Below are 26,871 nucleotides of genomic sequence, written 5' to 3'. Positions count from 1 at the left end.
AAAAAAAAAAAAAAAAAAAAAAAAAAAAAAAAGAAAAATCTGAAAATCTTTGTATGACTACTGTTCAAAAAAAGAATCACAACTGTTTTTTTAAAAGAAAGAAAATTATTTAGCCAACCTTCCCTGTTACCATACTCTCTGCCCCCCAAAAATAAACACATTAACAAAGTTCTATTCAGACCTTTTAAAATATAATGAACAATGATGACAGCCCAAAATAATGATTTGTAGTGTTACACAAACCCCCGTTTTTCTATTTCTTTCTTTCTTTTTTTTTTTTTTTTTTTTTTTGAGACAGGGTCTCACTCTGTCATCTAGGTTGAAGTGCAGTGACATGATCATGGCTCACTGTAACCTTGACCTTCTGGGCCCAGGCAATCCTCCCACCTCAGCCTCCTGGGTTGCCAGGACCACAGGTTTGCACCACCACACCTGACTAATATTTTTTTTATTTATGTCTCCCTATGCTGCACAGACTAGTGTCTTGAACTCCTGGACTCAAGCAATCCTCCCACCTTTGCCTCCCAAAGTGCTGGGATTACAGATATTAGCTACCATGTCCAGCCCTCTATTTCCTTATCCATAATAGGAACATGTATAGGACTGTTGTGAGAATTAAATGAGATACTGTCTCAGAAAAGGTTAATAAATACTAGCTACATTCATTCAACAATAAATATTAACAGTCTTAAAAATAATCACATTCAGTAGTTCCATTTCTAGGATTCTATTCTAAGAAAATAATCCGTAATATGGGGGGGAAATCTTCTCCAAAACAGTTCATCCCAGTGTTATTTATAGGCAGAAACTAGAGATTTAGTGACCTTTTCCTTCCATCCAATGGTGAGCTAAGGCCTAGCACTCTGGCCCAAGCACAGATCTATAAACCCAGGACTAGCCAGGAAGAGGCAGACAGGATTGGAAAGAAGCAGAGAAGAAAGGAGATTTTTAAGTCCAAATTCCTGGCAAGGCAGACTTACAAGAAGAAAAGTTCAAGATGTCAAGTACATTGGGGCAGGGCCGAGCAAGAGAGCCAAAACAAAGCTTGACCCCTGAGATCAGGCCCCCCAAGGAAATGTTCCAGAATGTGGATCCTGGAGATATGCCCTGAGAATGGGTGGGGAAGAGATGGAAGGAGCCTCCGAGGAGCTTCTCAGTCCCAGTCAGTGGGTGGGCCAGTAGACACTGGGTCCTAAATAGAAATGAGAAAAATTTCCACTGAGAGAGGAATGGATAAATAATTGAATACTGCAATAAAATAGGATGTAACAACTACAAAATACTGATTAGAAAGACTATAGTAATCTGAGAAAATCCTTGACTAATGCAATCATATACGTTTATGTACATATAGTACATGTGGCATATATAAGGAATTATATGTGTGTATGTATAAGTAAGTGTACCTATATGCTTACATATAGGTACATACATATGGACATATGGTATGTACTTATGTGTAAGCATATATGTATAAACATATAAATCTCATATGTGTACATATATGAGATAGTAACTATGGCATATGCATAGAAAAAAATACTTAGAGGAACCCTAGCAAAATGCTAATGATTGTTTGATTAGGAAAGTAAATGGTGATTTGCCTTTTCTGTGTATTTGTTAAATTTTATGTAACGTATAGGTTTAGATTACTTTTATATTTAAAAACTTAAGTAGGGAGGCAAAAGGAAAATTAGGTACATTTATCTGAATCTAATAGCACCGCTCTTCCAGAAATTCGTTTCTTAAGAGTGAAATTTGTGTGTCTTAGGCAATGAGCCGTATTTTTAGCCTCCTAAATCCTTTCCTCTAAATGTCAATTGATGAGTTACTGGAAAAAGAATCTTTCTCTCTTGAACTAGTTGTGGCTCTTTTAGAAGAATTGTAACTCTTGACTAACATGGGACATTATTTGGAGGACAAAACTGAAAACTCATTTATGGGGTCCACTCTAATGGCCAGCAATTACCTAGGCCCTTTCCAAAGGTCCTAACTTGCTCCCAAGGTGAACCCTATTCACATGTTGCATGAGGTGTTCGAAAGAAAATAAAATGCCACAAATACAAGTATTATTACCTTCCTCTCATTATATATTTTTTTCATTTCTATTAGAAACTTACTGACAGAATGTCTCCTTTCAGTCCCTGGACTCACCAGAACCCAAGCAGTTCATTTGTGATTTTGATTACTCTATAGTCATGATCAGAATCAATCTACGTGACAGATTGACCATGTGATTATCAATACCAACTTTTAATTTAGAATTTTTAATTTGTTTCTAAAAGCTCCTCTAAACAATTGGGAAAAATGTGATCATAGACTGGATATTAGTTAAGACAAAAATGCATTTAAATAGCAGATATTCTTAACTTTAAAATGCAAGTGGCAAAATTCGGGCACAGTGACTCACGCCTGTAATCCCAGCACTTTGGGAGGCCGAGGTGGGTGGATCACTTGAGGTCAGGAGTTTGAGACCAGCCTGGCCAAAATGGTGAAACCCCGTCTCCACTAAAAATACAAAAATTAGCTAGATGTGTTAGTGCACGCCTGTAGTCCCAGCTACTTGGGAGGCAGAGGCAGGAGAATCGCTTGAACCCGGGAGGTGGAGGTTGCAGTGAGCCAAGATCACACCACGTACTCCAGCCTGGGGGACAGAGCAAGACTCTGTCTCAAAAAAAAAAAAAAAAGGCAAGTGGCAAAATAGCAAGTAAAGTGTGACCTTATTCTCAGAAAAAATACATGTATGCGTAATTGGAAAGGGATGTGGGAGAACAGTAAACAGTTGGCAGGAATCATCCCTGGAAAATAAAAAGGAGTTTATATTCTTGCTTACATATATATATATATATATATATATATATATATATATATGTATATTGCTTATTTATGTTATTTTTACTTTCTACAATACACATATACTGTGTTTGTAATAACAAATGGTTATTTTCAATTGAAAAATAAAAGTTTCCCTTAGTCTTAAAAATTTAGATCTCGGCCGGGCGCGGTGGCTCAAGCCTGTAATCCCAGCACTTTGGGAGGCCGAGGCGGGTGGATCACGAGGTCAGGAGATCGAGACCATCCTGGCTAACATAGTGAAACCCCGTCTCTACTAAAAATACAAAAAAAAAACTAGCCGGGCGTGGTGGCGGGCGCCTGTAGTCCCAGCTACTCGGAGGCTGAGGCGGGAGAATGGCGTGAACCCGGGAGGTGGAGCTTGCAGTGAGCCGAGATCGCGCCACCGCACTCCAGCCTGGGCGACAGAGCGAGACTCCGTCTCAAAAAAAAAAAAAAAAAAAAAAAAAAAAAAAAAATTTAGATCTTTGCATTTCCTGGTTCTGTCTAGGTACCATATTCAAAATAAAATGCCAGAACCTACTACAATGCCAAAAATGTGGGAGCAACCTCTTCTTAAGTAAGGAATATAAATTTTAAAAGAAAATCTCATGGGAAAAAGTTGCTCTTGCAAGACTCCCGCCCAACTTCAAAGGCATAATACATTTTGCATAAGATTTTGATAAATAAATATATTTTAGGGCTGTTTACTGAAACCAAATTCATACTCTGATCATTTTGATTTTGCCCACCGTTAATCATTGTCTCCCAAAGAAACTCTGCAACTTTATATCCTAGTATCTATTTATAGTATTCCCTTTAAAATATAACAGCTAGATAAACTCGTGATAAGAAATACTTCCTACTTTGGTAACCCTGAAATATTCATCTGTTATAGTTAAATATAAAAGTAAATTATTCATTGACCACTTCAGCTGTAATGATTCCAAAGCAGCTGTTGTTTACCTGGGCAACAGTCTTCAAATTAAAGTAATTCTCTGAATCAGCTTTAGGTTCCATACTGTTAGTCCTTATGTTTAACAGATAGGTTGTAATAGCTCCAAAAAAATCCCCTGTGGGCCAAGAAGTAAAAAACCCTTTTCAAAAGCATAATTATATATTGTATTTATATTATAGTCAGAGATATTATGGTAAGGTAAATAACTAAAAGTGACAGTTCTGAAACCTAACAAAATGACTCGCAAGGAAACAAAAGGCACTTTTACACTACCTTTCCGGCAATATACATATGTATAGAGAATGTTATTTTCTTAGCCACAAAGAATTGTATAGGAATAAATGATTACATAGCTCTCCTCTACCCTCCAAATTGAAGGTTTGCATCTAGAAAAAAGTAAAATAAAACTTAATGTTCCAATCTTTGTCATTGATAAAGGATTTCCTTGCTTTTAATGACTTGCTATTACATCATATTTGAAAACTAGAAGCCGGGCGCGGTGGCTGAAGCCTGTAATCCCAGCACTTTGGGAGGCTGAGACGGGTGGATCACGAGGTCAGGAGATCAAGACCATCCTGGCTAACACGGTGAAACCCCGTCTCTAATAAAAAATACAAAAAAATGGCCAGGCAAGGTGGCAGGCGCCTGTAGTCCCAGCTACTCGGGAGGCTGAGGCAGGAGAATGGCGTGAACCCGGGAGGCAGAGCTTGCAGTGAGCTGAGATCCGGCCACTGCACTCCAGACTGGGCGACAGAGCAAGACCCCGTCTCAAAAAAAAAAAAAAAAAGAAAACTAGAATACAGAAAGCCTACATATGTTTTTCAGAGTAGGGTATGGAATCTGGGTGAAGCACATGGCTGGCTCTCCTGCAAGACTCTGCTGGGTCTTTGAATTGTATCCATATGAAAAATAAATGGGTAGTAGAGTTCTGGTTCTGCCAGGGCTGTGTGAGCCCAAAATATCCTATCCCTCCTGCTGATTACAACTAAAGACTTGGAGAAAAACATGGGAGGAAAAAATTACCTGAGGACTGTAAAAGTAAACAAAAACAGGTGTATTGGGAGGGATTGGTGAGTTTCTACCATTTTTTTTTTCTTTTCTGATGCAGCTTTATCCTGAGGGCAGGCCCCAGTGGCCTATTCATAGCTAAAATTCCAATAGAAACATGTCTTTCTGGCCAGAAGAACTGAGAAACGTTAACCAGATGGGGCAGAGTGAATGACAGAAATTCCAAAGGGGAAAGAACTAGAGAAAGTGGTCCCCTAATTCTGTGTATGAACCCTACGTTCATTCTAGCATCTGAGTCAAGAATGCACAGAACAGACAGAAACTAGTATAGCAAAGACCTTGAAAATTTAACTGAGATATGAATCACCTGCATGAGTCTCAGACTAACCCCTGAACTATGCATGCACAGGATAGACCCAAAGCAGCACAGCACAGACATATAATTTAATTAAAATTTAAACCAATGCCCACAGAAGATCATCAGAACTTAGTCACAGCCTAACTGCCCTGATTGCCTCCTAAGGCAAAAACATCAACATTCTTCTAAGGATTATAAAAGGACTTAGAACCCATGCACTATAACATTGACAACGTTCAAGATGCAATCCAAAACTACTTGACAACCAAAGAAAGAGGAAAATGTGACCAATTTTTTTTTTTTTTTTTGAGACAGTCTTGCTCTGTTGCCCAGGCTGGAGTGCAATCGCACAATCTTGGCTCACTGCAAGTTCCACCTCCCGAGTTCACGCCATTCTTCTGCCTCAGCCTCCTGAGTAGATGGGACTACAGGCGCCCGCCACCACACCCAGCTAATTTTGTTTTTGTATTTTTAGTAGAGATGGGGTTTCACCATGTTATCCAGGCTAGTCTCGATCCCCTGACCTCGTGATCCACCTGCCTTGGCCTCCCAAAGTGCTGGGATTACAGGTGTGAGCCACCACACCCAGCCAAATGTGACCAATTCTTAAGGTAAAAACAATCAATACATGCCAACCCCAAAATAACCTCAATGTTGAAACTATCAAAGACTTTATAGGAGCTTTTATAACTATGTTCCATGAGGTAAGGGAAAATACATTTGAAGTGAATAAAAAGACAAAAATTCTTGGTACAGAAATAGAAACTATAAAAAAAAAAAAAAGAAGGAACTGTTTGGAAACTTTAGGACTAAAAAATAAAATATCTATAATTTAAAAAAAATCATTGGAGGCACTCAATAGCAGAAAGCAAAATGGAGATAACAAAGGAAAGATTAAATGAAGGTGAAGATAGATCAATAGAAATTATTCAAATTATAAGACTAGGCATGGTGGCTCACACCCATAATCCTAGCACTTTGGGAGTCCAAGGCTGGCAGATCACTTGAGCTCAGGAGTTCAAGACCAACCTGTACCAGCTACTTGGGAGGCTGAGGTGGGAGGATCACTTAAGCCCAGGAGGTTGAGGCTGCAGTGAACCATGATCATGTCACTGCAATCAGCCTGAGTGGGACACTTTCTCAAAACAAACAAACAAACAAACAAAAAAACAAAACCAAAAAAAAAAAAAACATGATCAAGACCTCCACATTAAAAACTACAAAACATTGCTGAAGAAAACTAGAGACCAGCCAGGCATGTTGGCTCATATCTGTAAAGCCAGCACTTTGGGAGGCCAAATCAGGAGGATCACTTAAGCCCAAGGGTTCAAGACAAGCTTGAGCAACTTAGACCTCATCTCTACTAAAAATCAAAAATAGTAGCCAGGCATAGTGACATGCCTGTAGTCCCGGCTACTTGGGAGGCTGAGGCAGGAGGATCACTTCAGCCCAGGAGATCTAGAAAAAGAACCAAATAAATGGAAAGGTATCACATACTTAAAATGAAAGACTCATCGTTAAGGTAGTAATACCTTTTTTTTTTTTTTTTTTTTTTTTTTGAGACAAGGTCTCACTCTCACCCAGGCTGGAATGCAGTGACACAATCACAGTTCACTGCAACCTTGAACTCCTGAGATCAAGTGATCCTCCCACCTCAGCCTCCAGAGTAGCTGGGACTACAGATGCACACCACCACACCCAGCTAATTTTTCTTTTTCTTTATAACAGAGTCGAGGTCTTACTATGTTGCCCAGGCTGGCAATATCCTCATAGTAATGCATACTCTATGGGATACCAATACAAATTTTAGCAGGCCTTTATTTTTTGTAGAAACTGACAACCTAATTCTAAAATGTATATGATAATGCAAAGGATCTAGAATAATCAGAGGAAGTAAGAAAAAGGAGGAGTAGGAGGAAAAGGAGAAAGAGAAGAGCAAAATTATAAGACTTACCCTAACTGATTTCAATACCTACTACTATAAAGCTACAGAAATCAAGACAATTTGCTATTAGTGATATATAAACCAAAAATCATAGAACTTCTGAAAGAAAGCATAGCAGAAAATCTTTGCTAACTTGGATTAGGCAAAGGTTTCCTAGATAGGACACCAAAATAATAAACCATGTAAAAAGAAATAGAAAATTGGACTTGATCAAAATTAACTTTTGTTCTTCATGAGGCACCATTAAGAAAGTAAAATGCAAGCCACAGACTGGGAGAAAATATTTGCAACATATATGCAAGGACTTTTTCCAGAGAACTTATAAAGGACTCTTATAGCTCAATAATAAGAAACCAAACAATCCAATTTTTAAAATGAACAAAATATTAAATGGACACTTCAACAAAGAAGATATACAGACAACCAATAAGCATGTGAAAAGATGCTCATCATTAGGCATCAGGGAATTCAAGTGAAAGCCATAATTATATACCACTGATCATCCATTAGATTAGCTAAAAGTAAAAAGAATGAGCATGCCAAGTGCTGACAGGGATATAGAGCAACTGAAACTCTCACAAACTGCTAGTAGAAACATAAAATGATAGAACCAGTTTGGAAGGTATTTTGTAGTTTCTCAAAAAGTTAAACACACACCTATGATAATACCCGGCATTCCACTCCAAAGTATTTACGCAAGAGAAACAAAAATGCCCGACCACACAAAGACCTTGCATGAATGTTCATCACAGCTTTATTTGTAACAATCCCAAACTGGAAATAACCCAAACATCTAACAAGAATGGATAAACGAATTGTTGTATATCCACAGAAAAGAACATAACTCAGCAATTAAAAGGAATGAACCACTGATATGTGAAACAACATGAGTAGATCTAAAATATTATGCTGAATGACAATTCAGGAAAAAAGTATACACTGTTTATTCCAATTTATATAGAATTCTAGAAGAGACAAAGTAAGCTATAATGACAGAAAGCACAGCAGTTGTTCCCTAGGGAATGGAGTAAAAGAAAAGATGGATTACAAAGTTCTCAAGGAAACTATTGAGAATGATGGAAATGCTTGCTATATTGATTGTGATAGTTACATCAATATAGCAACTATCTATAGGTGTGTACATATGTGATAACTGATCAAATTGTACGCTTCAAATATGTGCATTTTATTGTACTTCAATTTTACATCAATAAAGTTGTACCAAAAAAGTGGAGGGAGGCCGGGCGTGGTGGCTCATGCCTGTAATCCCAGCACTTTAGGAGGCCAAGGCAGACGGATCACGAGGTCAAGAGATCAAGACCATCCTGGCCAACATGGTGAAACCTCATCTCTACTAAAAATACAAAAATTAGCTGGCCATGGTGGTGGGCGCCTATAGTCCCAGCTACTCGGGAGGCTGAGGCAGGAGAATCACTTGAATCCAGGAGGCAGAGGTTGCAATGAGCCGAGATTGCGCCACTGCACTCCAGCCTGGGTGACAGAGCGAGACTCCGTCAAAAAAAAAAAACAGAAAGAGAAAGAAAAAAAAAGGAGGGAGGGAGGGAGGGAGGGAGGGAGGGAGGGAGGGAGGGAAGGAAGGAAGGAAGGAAGGAAGGAAGGAAGGAAGGAAGGAAGGAAGGAAGGAAGGAAGGAAGGAAGGAAGGAAGGAAGGAAGGAAAGAAAAAGTGTGAGTGAAGGGAGGAGGGCCCAATTTATTGATAAAAGCAATGGGTGGCTCTATGGTTTCTGTTACCAGTCATACAGTGGAATAGAAAACCTGATATTTTCACCACTAAACATTTAGAAATGATTAATAAACTATTACAAACACCTCTTAAGTGTATACTTTGGGCTCCCCTTGAAGAGTGTGGAGAGAGGTTGCTGGTCCCTTAAGCAAGGAGCCTTGGTTTTGATAGTCACTCAGGGACAAAAACTTGGCCCTTACAGGGTAGGATTCAGGAATGAGACTGTCCTATATTCCTGAGATCACTGAAGGGCTACACCCTTAGTGAAATACTGGACTAGAAAAAAAATTCACTCGCTGGTCCAGGATGAAAATAAGGAAGCTAGGCTGAGCACGGTGGCTAACGCCTGTAATCCCAACACTTTGGAAGGCCCAGGTGGGTGACCACTTGAGACCAGGAGTTGGAGTCCAGCCTGAGCAACATAGCGAAACCCTGACCCTACTAAAAAGACAAAAAAGAGCGTGGTGGCATGTGCCTGTAGTTCCAGCTACTGGGGAGGCTGAGGTGGGAGGATCGCTTGAACTCAGGAGGTGAAGGTTGCAGTGAGCCGAGATCTCGCCACTGCACTCCAGGCTGGGCAACAGAATGAGACTCTGTCTCAAAAAAATAAAAAAACAAAAGAAGGAAGCTTATGGGCCTTGTTTGCCTCTGAGAACATGTAACCACAACCTATCCCTCATATGCACTTAGGATTTGAATTTATACTATGTCTGTAGTCAGGGAAACCTACCACAGATAAATTAACTTAAAAAGTGGTCCAGCTTAGAAATATCCCTGAGGCACCTGGCAGAAAAAACACAAAATTTCTCCGTATGACAAAATCCTTAACCAAGCCTCACCAGATTCCTTCAATAATACCTCACTAAAAGCGAGCTGAAAATACAAAATAACCAAATACATAAGAAAACCAGAAAGGCAATAATGTGTGTATAACAAATGTATAACATTTGGGTAGCGCTTTGTTGCTAAATATTAGAATGTTTCTAAGCAGGGCAATTTCAAGTAACCTACAAAATCTGGTATCTTTTCCTCAGTGAGGAAATATTTGGAACCCCATTAAAAAGAATTGGGACGGCCGGGCGCGGTGGCTCAAGCCTGTAATCCCAGCACTTTGGGAGGCCGAGGCGGGTGGATCACAAGGTCAGGAGATCGAGACTATCCTGGCTAACATGGTGAAACCCCGTCTCTACTAAAAATACAAAAAACTAGCCGGGCGCGGTAGCGGGCGCCTGTAGTCCCAGCTACTTGGGAGGCTGAGGCGGGAGAATGGCGTGAACCCGGGGGGCGGAGCTTGCAGTGAGCCGAGATCGCGCCACTGCACTCCAGCCTGGGAGACACAGTGAGACTCCGTCTCAAAAAAAAAAAAAAAAAAAAAAAAAAAAAAAAAAAGAATTGGGAATGATATTCTGCCATACAGGTCCAAGAAATGGAGGATGCAAGTTATAAAATAATAAACATAGCTTGAAACTTCATTTTGAAGAAAAACTACAGAGGTTATGTATTTGTATGTGCATATAACAGAGTATAGAAATGTATACACCAAACTTATCAGAAAGTAGGATTTGGGGAGGATTGAGGGAGAATTTTTAAAATTTACATATTGTTCAGATACAGTTTTTTGCTTTTGACAATGAGCATTTGTAATTTTTTTAATAAAGGAAAACATTTTTAGGAGCTCTTTTGCTTGTAACAATAATAGCAACTATTTTGTCATTGAAAATAATGGACAAAACCCAGTTTTCTGAGTGCAATACAACTGCTAGCTACAGGAAAGTAAGCAATGGACTAGGAGAAGGACAAACCCAAGATTCTTTGAAAATCCTGTTTTTCACATTTCTCTTAATTTGGCATTCTGTCACCTACAATGTAATTACTCAGAAGGTGGTTCTTAGAAAGTGTCCCCTTCCAAGAATAATGCTTATTGAGAACAACTTGGAAATGATTCAAGAACTGACTGCAGGTCACAATTGACTTACACAATAAACTTTATAGCTATGCCCCAAAGAGATCAGATCACAGCATTAGAAAAGATGGTGAGATCATCCCCTCACTTGTGGTTGGCTTAGATCTAGTCAAGTAATCAAAGAAATTCTGAATACTAAAAGACTAGTAACTCTACATTTTGAAGAATTGAGTTGAGATGACTTAAAAAAAAAAAAAAAAATGTCTTGCTAAAAGATGTGCCCATTATAAGTATGGAGAAATAATTTGCTGTGTTCCAAAGATAAAAGCCTTGCTAGAGGTAAGAAATATATAAAGTATAGAAAAAAAGGAACGTTTCCAAGACAAAATTTAAAAAACGAATAGTAAGGGATTTTTGTTGCCTTAAAACTTAGCATCTGAAATTTAGCATTTGGAGAGTTAATTTTAATTGGATATATTTCATAATAAGTATCTGAATTATGAGAGACTGAACTGATTCTATAGTTTCCTTTTAACAAAATTTATGCTCCCATTGGCCAAATTTGGGACATGTTGAACATCAAAAAGAAAAGAGGCTATAAAATGATTGCAAAATATCAGATAAATAAAACTGCATGTGTCCGTAGTGATATTCAAAGAGAAAAAGAAAAAATAAAGAAGGCTCTTTTTTAAGAATGTCAACTAATAAAAGTAGAAGGAAAGATATTTAGAAAACTATCACTTTGCATCCCCAAAGCAATCACTGATTCAAGCAAAGATCAGCTATGGCCAGGCACGGTGTCTCCCGCCTGTAATCCTAGCACTTTGGGAGGCCAAGATGGGCGGATCACCTGAGGTCAAGAGTTCAAAACCAGCCTGGCCAACATGGTGAAACCCCGTCTCTACTAAAATACAAAAATTAGCCGGGTATGGTGGCGGGTGCCTGTAATCTCAGCTACTCAGGAGGCTGAGGCAGCAGAATCACTTGAACCCAGGAGATGGTGGTTGCAGTGAGCCGAGATCGCGCCACTGCAACTCCAGCCTGGGCGGCTGAATAAGACTCTGTCTCAAAAAAAAAAAAAAAAAGAATCAGCCATGTAAGCTAAAGCCATTAAGTGGAATTTGTTGAGGGATAGGAGAGCCACAGTACCAAAGAATCCATCCCCAAGTACTATTTGCATAAGAAGACTTACTTTTATCATGAAGAAATCTATGTTCACCAACTTAATCAAGGTATCAAATAGTGGGGCAACCTGCTATTGTTTCTTGATGTGAAAGAGTAAGAGTATACAACATCATTAAAGAAATATTCTTGCCAAGAATGTTTAACCTGAATTCGATCAAGTCTCACCCAGTTTATAGGAAATAAAGGGCCCGGATTCTAAGACAACATAAGGAAACAACCGAATCCAACATGTTGGCCTTTCTACAAGAAAACTGTCCTTCCTCTTTAAAGAGCCAATTATCTGGCCGGGCGTGATGACTCACGCCTGTAATCCCAGCACTTTGGGAGACCGAGGCAGGCGGATCACTTGAGGCCAGGAGTTCAAGACCAGCCTGACCAACATGGTGAAAACTCATTTCTACAAAAAGTACAAACTAGCCGGTCATGCTGGTGCAGGCCTGTATTCCCAGGTATTCATGAGGCAGAGGTGGAAGGATCACTTGAACTTGAACTTATGAGGCAGACATTGCAGTGAGCCAATATTGTGCCACTGCCCTCCAGCCTGAGGGACAGATCCAGACTCTCTCAAAAATAAATAAATAGGTCGGGCTCGGTGTCTCACGCCTATAATCCCAGCACTTTGGGAGGCCGAGGGGGGTGGATCACAAGGTAGGTCAGGAGTTCGAGACCAGCCTGACCAACATGGAGAAACTCCGTCTCTACTAAAAATACAAAAAAATTAGCCAGGCATGGTGGTGCACACCTGTAATCCCAGCTACTCAGGAGGCTGAGGCAGGAGAATCGCTTGAACCTGGGAGGTGGAGGCTGCAGTGAGCCCATATCAAGCCACTGCATTCCAGCCTGGGTGACAGAGTGAGATTCTGTCTCAAAAAATAAAAACCTAGTGTCTTTTGTTTAACATGGGGAGACTGTTCTAGACTAAAAAGAAACCTACAACCCACAACCAAATGCAATGCATGACATTGACTGACTCCTGCTTTGTAGGGGAGGTAGGAGGGCAGAAAGCCGCTATTAAAAGTTCTTGAAACACATTGGGAAATTTTCCATATAAAATTTTGATATTATGAATTACTACTGATTTTCCTTAAGTGCGATCATATTGTAGGTATACAGGAGAATCTCCTTGTTCTTGGGTAATGTATGCTTTTTAGAGATAAAATATCATGATACCTGAAATTTACTTTAAAATATTTTATCAGTGTGGGGGAGAGGGGAGGATTGCTATGATAGTATCTGTCTTTGATCTGAAAAATCAGTAATATAGTTAAACCTAATACATAAATACAGTTACAGCAAGCATGGCAAAATGTTGACAACTGTTGAAATCTAGGTGGCATAGAGTTGTTTATTATATTATCCTTTCAACTTTTCCATGTTTGAGATTTTTTGTAATGAAAAGTTGGGAGAGGGGATTATTTTCAGAAATATTTTCCTTAGATGGCACCTATAAAATGTATCCTAAATTTTAAAGTACCTTAACTAGAAGTTGTCTGCTTTCCTTCATTTGCTTGCTCATCGTCCATTCTAATACTAAAACCTATCTATATTGCGCATATTCTAATGCTAGAATAGGTCTAATATAAATCTCACAAATAACACCAATAACCAGCACAAGATTTATAGGTGTAAACATCTGGTTTTATATCGAAATAACAAACTTAACAGCAGTAAAACAAATCGTTTATTACTGCATATGTGTTATATTAAATTTACACAATGATATATAAAAACACATACTGTTTATATTATATAGTAATTTAACATCAACAGGAATATCAACACAAGTACTACTCATGCACAAAACATGCATATATTGGTATACAAAAAGCAATTTTACACAATACTGTTTACCAAAAATTTTTTCTTAAAAAACAGCCCTTCCACATAGGATCAGCGGTCCAATCTGGACTGGATTGCACTAATATGTTCAGGTCAATGCTTAGGTGGCATAGCGCTCAGTGAGCAATTCTGGGATTGGAGTCATGCCCAAGGGTTACTTCATTAATAGTGAATGTCTCTGTGCCCAAGGACCAAAATTTTATCCCAAAAGTAAATCCTCCAAGGAATGAAAGGTTACATTGGCTACAAATTAGGGAGGGAAAAGAAGGCATCAAAATGTTGGATAAACGGCCCTAGAAGGGGTTATTAGGAACAGGGCCTAGGCACCAAGTGTGGCAAAAGTTTTTGTGAATCCTTTTAAGGTCCCTATCCAGGCTGCCATCTCTGGATTTAAGGTCTGGCCTCCAAGTCATGAGTCTAGTAAAAAAAACAGTTCTGAGAATAAAGCCGAATGGGCATACATCTGAGAAATGTAGACTACATAAAAAACTATAGAATACAATGACTGCCCCTCGTACCTACTTCACACTATTGTATGTGGTGCCCCTCAACAGGAAAAGCCTCATGAAGACACTGCCCTGAAAACTCAAGGAGCAAATACAAATCCAAAAATTCCATCCACCTGACCTTGGGATCAAACGGTCTTATCCCAATAAAACTTGAACATCGAAACCTGTACCTTGCCGGATGCTCAGAAAGATTAAAATAAAAAAGAGCTGGTACCACAAAACTCACTATCACCATTAAAACCTCAATATTTACTTCTAACTAGCAAAACATTCTTAACCTTCCATTAAAGGCACTAGCGTCCGTATGTGAAGATGAAACAATAATTTACCTTGGTTTTATCTTTTTAAAAAAGCATTCCATTATAGTATTATACAAAAATGAAACCACCACCTTTTTTATTTTGGCAACTAGAAAGAAAAAAAAAGACACTTTCTACACCAATGACGTCACTCAAACCGTCGTCATCAGTTTCAAAGAGCCAGACCGAAAGCGGAGGATCTTCTTCTTGAGGTTATGTGAGGCCTTAATTTTGACAAAGGTTTTTGCGTGGTGGTTGTGAAGGTCTGGCGCCGTTACCGTTTGAATGGGGAGAGTCTGGACAAACTGGGACCAAATCAAGCCACCGCTTTCTTCAGAGTCGCTGGTGGTTGTGCTCTCCCCCACGAACTCGCCCTCGCTCACACTCGACTCGCTGTCCCCGAAGCAGTTGGTGGTGTAATTGCTCTGCTCATCCTCACTGGTGTCCACCACGGTGGAGTGGAACAGGGACTCGCACTCCGCCGAGTATTCGGAGTCGCTAGCCACATAGGCGTAGGGACTGGCGTAGGGCAGCTGCACCGGCGCGGGGTACAGCCCCACATTCTCCCGACGACCCCGCCGGGCCCTCCTCAGGGCCTCTTCATACGAAATCTCGGCCGAGGACTTCCACCGCCGGTAGTCAGTTCGCTTGTGCTTAGGTTTGGCCACTACCGCCTCCCGTCCGTGGCCGTGCGCCCTGCTCCCCGCCCTGTGGCCCCCGCCCGCGGGCCTGCCAGGAAGACCAGCCTCGGGCCCGCCCCCGCTCTTCCTCCCCTTGGAGGAGGCTTTCTTGAGTTTCTTATTTGTATCCAAGTCATCCGGGAAGCGACACTTTTTGCTCCCGGCCCGCGTTTTCTCCCTGACGGTGGGCAAGCCGTTCTCCAGCCCCTGGAGGGCTGGGCCGCGGTGCTTCAGGCTAGAGCTCTTCGCGACGCCCACGTTCCTGTGGCCCCGGTGGAGCCTGACACTGGGCTGCTGCCCCGGGATGAACTGGGCCTTGACCAGGTGCGCTTCCTCCAGGCTTTGGGAAGAAGAGCCCTCGCTCTTGAAATCCAAGGCAGGCCTCTCTTCCACCGGGAAAGCTGGAGACAGCAGGGGAGGAGCGGCCGGGGTGACGCCCTGCAGGCTGTTTTTCTGTGACATCTTTTTCAGAGGCTGGACAACTTTGTTCTCCTGCGGCGGGGCGGGGCCTATGCCGGGACTCTCTTTTGGAGAAGCCCCTGAGAGCTGAGCGTTTTCTTTAGGGGACTCCCCTGTCCCGATGGCGGGACACCGAGCATGTTCTTGGGAGGCTGGCTTGGCCGTTTTCGGCAGGTGCTTACTCTGAAGGTCGGAGGCAGCGCCTGAGGGGCAGCCCTCTGGCAGGGGCAACCTCTTGCTTTCGGCTTGTTCGGCCTTTGATTCTTTTGACCAGGGCTTCGGTGGGGAGAATGTCCCATTGTCCAGAGAAGGTATCCCGCCAGAGGGCAGACATGCCTGTTTCGAATTCTTAAGGTTCACACTGTTGCCCTGCGAGACACCGCCCGGGGCTCTGATACAAACGCTCCCGTTCCTCAGAAGCCCTTTCGTGGGGTCAGCGTTCACGCTGGTTCTTGGTTTGTTGGTCCTTACAGGGTGTGTTTTTTTCTGGACGAGGCTCAGAATGTAGCCATCCATTTTCTTGCTGGATGAAGGATGGGAAGCAGACCATAGACTGCTTGGGGACGGTAAAGAACTGTCTGTTTTGACGGCATTTAGCTCAGATCCACCGCAAATGTCATTGGCATGGTTTCCAAGCCTGTCCTCTTCCCTCAGAGGGTTGCCCGTCAGACAAAGGAGAAACATTGGACTCTGCACAGCCACAGCATGAAGTGGACTGGGATACCGATACACATCATTCCCGTTTTTGGACACCAGATCACACTGGTACTTGGGATTCACATCTGCAATGACATCAAGGGAATTAAATTGTGGTGTGGAGAGGGAACGGCAAACTGCCCCTGAGGCCTGGTCTTCACAGTGGCCTTCTTTATATTCCAACAATCCTATGAGATCTGAAAAACATTTAAAGGTACACTCTGAAGAAATGAATTGGTCAGCACCAGCTTGACTCTTCGGCCAATTTTTATGAAAAATCCATGGGTAGAGAGAGCATGCCAAGGATTAAAAAACGCTGCCCTACCATTTGACATGTAATTACTGCTACTGGATGAGGGGGAAATATTTAACAAATGTTTTGACAGCAGATAATAAATCCTCTGAAGGAAAAATACTCAGCCATTACGAATGTTTTCAAACTGCTGCATCATAGAGGGAAAACACTTTAAAGTTTAGTGAAAATAATGACATAATACTAGAATATGATTATTTTACTATGATCACATGTATGCAAAGAAAAAACATCTGAGATGAAGCACACCAAGATTCTAGTAGTAGTATTTCAGTATGATGAGAAACAAGTGATATTTACTTTATTTTCTGTTTTCTGAATTTTCAATCATAACTGTACTGCATTTACAACTGGGAAAAATAAAATGTTTTGAATCACGGTTTCTCTAGGCTGCTCTCCCCTCTGTGTTCTATGGCTTTCTTTAGGATAAACTGTATATTCAGTAGGCTTTCTCCTCATTTTGTGTTTTTTAAAACCTAATTCTTAATGACATTCATTCAAATATAACTGTCAATTGAAAGGTGATGGAAACCAATCAAACTTCAGTAAAAACATCAGATTTAAATAATAATTGCCTTATATTTTCAATAGTGATGCTAAAAAAATAAAACAGGGGCCAGGTATGATGGCTTATGCCTGCAATCCTGACTCTGGAAGGCTGAGGCCAGAGGATCGCTTAGGCCCAGGAGTCCAAGACCAGCCTGGACAACATAGTGAGACCCCATCTCTCTAAAAACAAATTTCAATTTAAAACTTTTTTTTTAATATGATAAAGAATTCTTGATTTAAGATTTTAAAAGATTGAGTGGTAATATTAATGGATAAATTTCCCCTATCTTGAAAATGTAGATGCCAAAGTACAACAAAATCAAGCTTGCTGTCTTAAATGATTTTGATCTCTTAAGTTGGCGAATATTATAAATAACAAATCCTTTTAATGACCTTCAGTTATCAGAGAAAATTAAAATTGAGTTTATCAGTAATAATTTGTCCTCCATTATATTTATTCATTCAAATACTGAGAATCTACATGTGCCTGATTCTATGTTGAGAAAGCTCCATGAACTTCAATGATAATTAGCAGTCTGAGGAAAAAATAGTCTAGACCCAGAGATGATATGTAAAGAAAATATAATAAAACAAAAGTGCCATGTCCCCACCCACATGACCCTCCCCTCAATAAAGAGCTTTTTCTAAAAGGAAACATCTAGCTAACATCCTTCCCTATCCTTCCTCCCCCAGCAACCTAAGCCCTATCTCTGCCTTACTTAAAGCCACACTGACAAACACTTCACTATTCATCCCTTTTCCCTCTTTAGAGTTGAACAAAACAGATATCCCAGCCCCCAAGGCCTTGTGCAACTGTCTCAATTATGTGAGGATGTGGCATTTGGAAGAGCACGGGTCTGTCTTGAAGGAAAACCTAAACCAAAGTGCCTTTAATGGGTTTATAAAGTTTCCCTCTGAAACCAGATCTGTGGAATGAAGGGGAGTAATTACCAATGAACTTGAGGCCCAGACCCTCTAGATAACACAGTTCTGTGCTTCCCCAAATGATTGCTGCTGACAACACACAGATACGAAGACACCAGCCAATTAGCTCCCTCAGCTGCTCAGTGTTGTCTGCCTTGCCCGGACTCAAAAATTCAGGCTTATACCCAAGTGGAGAACACAGACAAACCAGGAGAGTGATGACTTGTGCCAGCACCCAGAGCAATTCTAATCTTCATATTTTCTCTTATAAGAATTCACAATATAACAGGACTAAGGAAGACGTCTTGAGTTCCAGCAGCAACCCTGCCATTCAGCAGATGGAGAACCTCTGACAAATGGCTTATAAGCCAAAATTCCTCTTCTGTTAGATGAGAAGTTTGAAAACAACAATTTCTGAATTCCCTTGGGATGATGGAAAACCATGGACCTGGCAGTTAGGCCTGAGCTTAACTTCTGCCTCTGCCACTCACTATCTATAGAGCCTTAAATAACATATCTAACCTTACTAGGCCTCATTTTTTTAATACATCAAATGGAGCTAACAAGACCTGTACTGTGCAGAACTACTGGGAGGATTCAGTGGAGATAAATGTATACAGAGCATCCAGCACAGTGTGCGACACATACTGGAAATGCAGAAACTCTTCTAGTATAATAGCATGATTCCTTCTGGGGGTCATTGCAAAGATATCCCAAAATAAGGAATAATGGCATGTGGGCACCCACTTACTAAAAGAAAAAACAAGCTGCCATCATGCAGAATATTCTGGAGAACATGAAGGGGCCACTGCATCCTGAAGTGCCCACCAGTTTTTGGCCAGGCTGATGGACATATTTAACTTAATGTGAGTGTTAGATTGATTGATTGAGATGGTGCCTCACTCTGTTGCCCAGGTTGGAGTGCAATGGCAAGATCTCGGCTCACTGCAACCTCCGCCTCCAGGGTTCAAGCGATTCTACTGCCTCAGCCTCTCAAGTAGCTGGGATTACAGGCACATGCTGCCACACCCAGCTGATTTTTGTATTTTTAGTAGAGAAGGTGTTTCACCATGTTGCACAGGCTGGTTTTGTTGTTTTTTTTTTTTTTTTTTTTTTTTTTTTTTGAGCCTGAGTCTCTCTCTGTCGCCCAGGCTGGAGTGCAGTGGCACGATCTTGGCTCACTGCAACCTCCACCTCCTGGGTTCAAGCAATTCTCCTCCCTCAGCCTCCCAAGTAGCTGGGACTATAGGCGTGTGCCGCTATGCCTGGCTAATTTTTGTATTTTTAGTGGAGATGGGGTTTTACCATGTTGGCCAGGCTGGTCTTGAACTCCTGACCTCAAGTGATCCACCCACCTCGGCCTCCCAAAATGCTAGGATTATAGGGGTGAGCCACTGTGCCAGGCCAACCCAGGCTGGTCTTGAACTCCTGACCTCAGGTGATCCAACCGCCTTAGCCTCCCAAAGTGCTGGGATTACAGGTGTGAGCCACTGTACCCGGCTGAGTTTTAGCTTTAAATAATTAAAAGAAGAAAACAGTTCCAGAATGAAAGAAAATACAGACAAGTTAACCTAACAGCAAAGGCTCGGAAACAGAGCTCAATACCTACAATATTGGGACAGGATTTCTAGAGATAAACTGTCTTGCTGCTATCAGAATATATAACCAAGTAGCACCCAAAGGGTACTGGAATAGTTCTAGATACTCACCTAAATGAAACTATGAGTTCTAGCTGTAAGTATGGCACTAAAAGCTGCAAATTGATGAACCTTCATTTTTCTACCAGTGAAAGGTGCTAGAGCCAAATAACCTTTTAAGGGCCCTTGACGCCTTCCAATTAAAAAATTTCTATCAGTGCTAAAAATTCTTACCTGCAGATTTGGGGCAACCATCTGAGAGAGTCAAGGTCGCCTCCAAGGGGCTGCAAAAGCAGGTGCTGGAATGACAACTGGATAAACACTCACTGAACACCGAGTTAGAGGAATTGGAAAGGGATCCTGAAGCCCCATCACTCAGCTCATAAAACCCTACAAATAAAAACACCATTGGAATTAAGATCATGTCAAGGAATAATGCATATTCATGCTTAAAAGGAAAATGAATAATCATTTAGGGAAAGGAGATTTTTGTTTGTTTGTTTTTTGGCCAATTTTGGTTCATTGGACTTTACTGTCCTAATCTTATGGTCTTATTTCAAACAATCCTTAGGAAAAGGCAGAGCCATTACCAGGGGTACATTTCAGAGTTACTCTCACCCTCAAACTGACCTTACTCCTTGACCCCGCCTTTGAAGATGTCCAAGGAAAGAAACTTAGATCTGTCAAGCCTCATCTTTATCATGATTGTTTCAGAAAAATAATAAGAGAAAAATCTATTTAAGGAGCCAATGGTTTAAAAGAAAAAAAAAAAAAAACTTTTGAAGTGGTCTCAGGAAGTTGAAGTGTGACTAATTTTCTAGCCCAGTTCTGACTTACTCAAGTTTCAAAGGAGGGCAGCTCTTGCAGAAATTTGAATAGCTTTTATTTTTAAACTCGGGGGTACTCCAGTCACATCGATCTCATTACTAAAAATTTTGTTGTCTGAGTTTATTTCCCTCTTACTCCAATGAAACGGAATGGCAGGCTGCTTTTTTTTTATTTTATTTTTTATCCTCTCTCTGTGCACTGGAAACAAACTCCATTGCCATTTGCAGGTCTGGGAATGTTAACCACAAGGGGCTGAGATATAACTCAAGAGTGCAGAATTCTGTCCTTGTGCTCACTCACTCACCTGAGCTAGGCCGACTGTCTGTCTCCAGGTGCTCTTCAGATGTCTTTTCTACATCCAGTCTCAGGTCACTTATCTGCTTGTCAAGCTCTTGCAACTGATTCAACAAACCAGCATCTCTTCGCCTCAAACAATTCTGATTAGGAAAAAACAAAGGAAACATGAATATACAGGGGTGCCGTAAGAACCAGAAAGTCAAGTCTAAGGATTCAAATTACCCATCTGAAGAGTTCACTAAAACTTAGAAAACCAGAATTTTACTGGATGACCTGAAGTAAAGAAAGACTTCGAGAATTCAAGAATATGTCCTATGTTTAATTCCACTTTCTCACATTTTGTGGTGATATAAAGTTTCTTCATAAAAACAAGGCTTTAGTTTCAACTAATATATGCAAACTGACTTTTTATAGGTAGGGACAAGAAAAACGGACTGAGACTTTAAATCATCTGGTGTATAACCAGTCTTTTAAAAAACAATACTTCACAGTAGACTCTTTAATTTGAAGTGAGAGTAACAGATTTCCTATAATACGTTATAATCTTAGGTGAGATTTTCTGGCCAAATGTCTTGGCCTGCAGAGTTTTGTTTTCTATTAGTTGCTGTGTGGGGTTTAATCAGTCTTAGGGCCTTTGAAAGTGAGAAACTAATACTAATAGCCAGTGCCAAGTATAATGTGAGCTGGCAGAATCCAAAACCCTCATGGGAAGGCCCATCGAGATTTGAACGCCTCTGGGTTTCCAAAGGTGACAGATGGATTGTGCTAACTCACACTGCCACCTAGTGCTTCCTATTGCTGGAAAAACGGGAGAACTCAAAAAGCATCTGGTTCAAATCATGAATGCCAAGTCTACAAATGAAAATAGTACCATAAACACTGACTGGACTGGAATTCTCTTGACATACGGCTTTGCTCCCCTCAAGCGGACAATAGGAATGCACAATTACAATCCTAAGATTCGTGCAGACAAAAAGATGCAATTGCACAAGACAATAAAATGTAAAAGTCACCAGCCATAACCAGTGAGAACTGGCTCAAATCAGTGTTACACAGGAATCAGGTCTGTGACCAAAGCAGCACAGTAAAATACCAAAACAGAGATATTACACAAACCACAGTGTACATCCTTACAACACACATGCATATGAATATCTATGCCTCTTGTCTTTTGACTTAAAAAGCTTGGAGACATAAACCATATGTTTGTTTGCTACAACTAATTTCTTCAGGAAAAATGAACCTATCAAGTAAAAGCATCTGGGTGCTTAAAAAAAACACACACAGAGAGAGAAAAGAAATGATCTCAAAAGAGATAATAGACGAAAACATATGACAACCGCACAGCATCACCACTTTATTGTGGGAGGGCCACTACCCGGCATGTGTCTAGTTTGGATAGTATCACTTGGTCAGGTGAGGGCGTTTGCTGTTTCCAAAACTACATTTTAAGGTCAATGAAAACAAAGCTGCCGCCATTATTCTGAGGCGGGGTCAAAAGCCGTTCATCAATACATTAAGCTACAAAGTTCTTTTTCTTCCCCGCTAATGAAGACTGCATAGAATGACTGAGACAAATCCAGTAAGATAAATGCTCCCCGAGAGCAGGTTCTCTTTTCTCCCACCTCCACCACCAATCACAGCTGGCAGAACGTATAAAATATGAGAGGAGGGGACACAGTCTCCAGCCAAATTTCCATCATTTCCATCTAGTTTGAGCTGCCTTATACAAAGGGCTTCTATTTGAAATTAAGCACCAGCCTGGGTGAAAGCTGGTATGCTGGGGAGAGCTCTCGGAGAGGCACGGCTCCCTACAGGCGCTCCAGTGTAATCGTAAAACTCGGCCTTGGACAGTTAAGCACGCCACAAACCCCCTCCTTGGCTTTTGGCCCCTCTCGGCGGGAGGAGATGAAGCCAAGAAAACCTCCAAATAAAATGGTATTTTAAGTGGGAGTTTGCAAACCTCTGGGGAGGGGGCATATACTCATCTAACTAAGGAGACCGAAGGTCAGAACTAGGCGACTCCAAGAATCCCGAAGGCAGAGGAGGAGGGAAGAGCGGCCACCCCCTTCCCGCAATCCGCGCGAGGTCGCCAGACACAAAGCGGGCACACGCCTGAAACGCGTGGGCGTCGGCAGCCCACGCGCCGCAGGCACTCAGAAACGAGATCAGGGAGGTATGGGGCGGGCGGGGCCGTCCCGGGGGCGTCCCATAACAGCGAGCATCTCCCCAGCCAGAGTTAACCTCGCGCCCGCCCCAGGTCACCTGCCCGACCTCCAGCCCCGGGGCAGGGACAGCCGTGCTCCACCTTTGGGCATGACCTACCAATTGCTTTCGTAGTAGCAAGATGTTCTCCTCCAAGAACTTCTCTTCCAGGCGGCTGCGCTGCGCCGCCTCCCCCAGTAGCTCCCCGGCGCGGGGCGCAGCGGCCGCCGCACTCCCAACGCCGCGCAGGGCGCCCCGGACCAGCAGCTCCTGGCGCTGGCGAAGGTACTCCAACTCCGCCAGCCCGGCCAGCGTGGCCTCCTGCCGCTCCCGGGTGCGCTGCCGCTCGGTGTCCGCCTCGCCCTTCTCCCGCCAGCGCCCCTCGGGCTCCGCCGTGCGCTGCTCGCCTCGGGCCGGCGCCGGAGGCTCCAGCTCCTTCGCCGTCCCGGCCGGACTCGGCTTCATGGCCCCCAATCCGGCAACGAGCGCCGTCACCGCAGCCGGGCCGCCCAGGCGGAGAAGTAGGGCGCTAGGGCTGCGGCCGCGGGTGGGCTCATGCCGCCCCGCGGCGGGGCGCGGCGCTGGCGGGGGCGGCGGCCAGAAGCCCTCGGGTCCTGCGCGCGGCAGCCGGCTGCTGCCGTCCCGGCCCGGGCGGCGCCGTCCGCTGTCGCCGCGCGTCCCTCGCCGCGGCCCGGCAGCTGATAACGCCCTGCCCGGCGCTACGTCACGCGCGGCGGCCCTGCAAACCCCCGCCTGGCTCCCGCCTCCCCGCGCCGGCCCCCCGGCTGCGACGCTCGCGCCCCCAGGCTTCCCCTCTTCTGTCAGGCGCGCCGCCCGGCCCTCAGAGCCACCTCCTCCTCTCTCGCCCCTCCCCGCCTCCTCCCCCGCTCTCCTCGCGGGCCTCCTCGCCCCCTTTTCGGGTTTACTGCACCCGATTTTGCCCTCGCTCCTCATTGGCTCTTTCCCGTCGCCCAAAGCTCCGGGCGAGCGCCTGGAGCCCCAGCATCCTGTTACAGTCGGCCGCGCAGGCAGGGGCCGGGACGGGACGCGGCAGTTGGGCTCTCCGGAGAACTTTCTGAAACTCGACCAAGTTGCAGCACAGTCTTAACCCTTTCCCCACATGGCCACTCCTCATTTCCACTCACACCGAGTTAGGTTTCTTTCACTTCCCAGGCAAGGTATTGCGAGTGTATTCACAGACACTGTGGGGTTGGTTCCTTAACTCCACTTTGTAAAGGCAGAGCATAATGCAATGTTGTTCTAAAACTGTTAAGTTTTGTTGTCGTTTTAATTTTTTAACGTCAGTCTTAACGATGGACGGCATTTAAAATTAGGCAGGAGGATGTCGCTGTATAGCGAGAGGTTGCATCGATTCTTTTACAAGCTTACGATTTGAGTGCGCGCGCGTGCGCGCTTTGGTTTTTTGTTTGAGCTTTTATTATTACTTAGTCTGCGTTTACAATAAGAGCTCTGACTCAGAAATCAGACTGTCTGGATTTGCATCCCAGTTTCACCCCTAAATAGCTGTGCGGGCAACTTATTGCCTTCTGTGTGTACGCTCCCCCCACTGTAAAAGGGGGCAGCTGCTATGGGAACCTGCTGTTGAAGAATTGTAATAATATGCAGCATATGATATATATTGTGCGGGCTGTGCCCTTACAACGTGGCTAGCACATAGATAATAAGGGTGATATGAGTTGTAGCTTTTCTCCAGAGGGATTTGTAAGTCTTCCCTCTTGATGTATCATGTGTTGGTCATCTCTGCTTGGAACACACTACTCCAGATCCCTATCCCACTGAAATTTCCGGTGGGATAGGGGTCTGGAAATGCCACTAGCTGGCTTATCTGAGGAAAAGCACCACATATATCTTCAAAAGCATCCAAGAACCTCGGAAATTCAATCCAGCAAGTCACATTTGCTGAAGTTCAGGCAAAGTGTTGTGTGAAGGAGTGCATCCTATATACCATTTTTTTAGACACTTGCACTTTTGCCCATCTGCTAACCCTTGCTAGGAATTCCTCTACTTTCCTCCCCTCTCTGTGTGGTCTAACCACCCTTCCAACCTTTGAGTTCCAGTTAACTATATGAATATCTGATTCTGATCCCATGCTACCTGTGTGGTTATTTATCTGGCTGTGCACACACTTATATATGGGTGTTTATGTGTATCTCTTCTCTCCATCTACATTAGGAAAGCTTCCTGAAGGCAGGGACTGTTTTAATACCCTCTTAGTATCACTGTATTCAGCACATTAGCTTGCAAGCATTCACCTGACAATTGCCAGAGAGAGACTCGAGAATGTAGATTGGTTGTAAATTGTTTTTTCATTAACATACTTTTAAACTTAATAGTACCCATTTAATCTCTACTACAAATAGAATTAAGTCGACTTTTACCAAAAAACAAAAACAAAAGAACTCCCTTGCCACCTTTCACTTTCCTCCCCATTGCTGCCTCCCACAGACATGAAAGGAACTACAAACTTGATTCATAATTAACAAGGTTGTATATTCTAAAAATGGAATTATGGTCAGGTGTTCACAAGCATACAAAATCGATTCTCTTCAGGTTATCTATTCTTTATGCCTACTGTTGCCAAACACTACTTTATAATATAGGAACTAATTTTCCTCCCTAATTTTAGTAAGGCATGAAAGGGTGATGACTTATCCTGCTTGCCAAATGCCACTCACCCATGTCCTCTGTCATTGTTTCATTCTGCTCATTTCTAAACACGCTGCTTGCTTTCTAGCTCTGAATTAGATTCCTCTGGCTGGGTGGAGTCTATTATTGTGGCCTGTGTTATGTCACACATCGACAACTATATATAGTTGAGGGAGAGAAAAAAGCTGAAACACATTTTTACACACTACTAATAAATCTTGTTAAGGCAGGCAGACAAGTCGCTATGTCTCCAAACCTCCCCACCCTTCCAACCCCCCTCCTCACCAAATGGCACTTTGAGCTGGCTCATTAGTCCAAAGCAAGCCATTTGCCATAACAGCTTGTATATCTCCATGAAAAAGTGTTCTCAGCAAGTTTAAATACTAAAACTAATGTATTCAGATGGTTCCGCCAATAAAATGGTCACAAATAGGAAAAAAGGTTATGCTTTCCAAAGTATCCATTACACATTAATAAATAATGCTGTTCATTCACATGCCAATTAAAACAAACTCGGGCTGTCAAATGAAGTTAGAAGTAAGGAGCTCAATGCTGTAATTGTTTTTCCAGGAAAACTCCCAATGTCATCAGATTAAGTGAGACAGGCCGGGTTGCCCCTATTCTCTTTTTAAGCTAGCAGCCAAATTTTCTCCCCTCCAGTCTAGTTCCCTGGATTCTCCTTCCTCTTTGATTCTTTGTTTTTCTTGCAGGTATTCCGGAAGCAGTTGAAAGTAATCGCCCACTGCTCCCTTCTGTTGCCAACAGAATCTCACTTCCCCCTACTGTTTTGATTTTTCTTTCCCTTTCTTTTTAAAGCAGGTGCTGGTACTTTTTCCTCCACTAGTGCTATTTCATTATCTCCTTTCTAATGTTGTTCATCCCTAGTTGGTTCTTTTGCTTTCCCTGGATATGCCTATCTTCTCAGAAAAACTGTTAATTGACACTCAGAAAGTGTACCACTAAAGATGGGGTGGACCTGCTGCCTGGATGATCTGGAGTGTAAGATAAAGTTGCCAGCATGGAAAAGAGTCTTGG

At 42.5% G+C, this 26,871-nt stretch overlaps 1 protein-coding gene across 2 annotated transcripts; it reads right to left on the bottom strand.

Moving 5' to 3' along the window:
* Nucleotides 1–13,555: 13,555 nt before the first annotated feature.
* DACT1 (dishevelled binding antagonist of beta catenin 1) lies at nucleotides 13,556–23,955 on the bottom strand. Of its 2 annotated transcripts, none has more exons than XM_025392995.1 (4): nucleotides 23,290–23,955; nucleotides 20,972–21,104; nucleotides 20,074–20,229; nucleotides 13,556–16,613 (listed from the first exon to the last, which is right to left on the bottom strand). In XM_025392995.1, exons 1-4 carry the CDS (start codon nucleotides 23,632–23,634, stop codon nucleotides 14,734–14,736), a joined length of 2,514 nt encoding a protein of 837 aa, XP_025248780.1. In that variant the 5' UTR covers nucleotides 23,635–23,955; the 3' UTR covers nucleotides 13,556–14,733. The 2 variants fall into 2 exon arrangements, with proteins under 2 accessions (XP_025248780.1, XP_025248781.1); XM_025392996.1 differs by having other exon boundaries at nucleotides 13,556–16,502.
* Between the last annotated feature and the right edge of the window lie 2,916 nt (nucleotides 23,956–26,871).

This window comes from Theropithecus gelada, chromosome 7b, assembly GCF_003255815.1.
Source record: "Theropithecus gelada isolate Dixy chromosome 7b, Tgel_1.0, whole genome shotgun sequence".
NCBI classification, from domain to species: domain Eukaryota; kingdom Metazoa; phylum Chordata; class Mammalia; order Primates; family Cercopithecidae; genus Theropithecus; species Theropithecus gelada.
This window is presented reverse-complemented; position numbering and strand designations above follow the sequence as displayed.

What these genes read in the sequence shown, in the direction of transcription:
- DACT1 (XM_025392995.1), bottom strand. Translation starts at nt 23,634, where the DNA reads ATGAAGCCGAGTCCGGCCGGGACGGCGAAGGAGCTGGAGCCTCCGGCG. An exon ending in TGCTACTACGAAAGCAATTG is followed by an intron (nt 21,105 to 23,289) that starts GTAGGTCATGCC and finishes TTTCCTAATCAG; the next exon opens with AATTGTTTGAGGCGAAGAGA. An exon ending in TGGTTGCCCCAAATCTGCAG is followed by an intron (nt 16,614 to 20,073) that starts GTAAGAATTTTT and finishes AATGTTTTTCAG; the next exon opens with ATCTCATAGGATTGTTGGAA.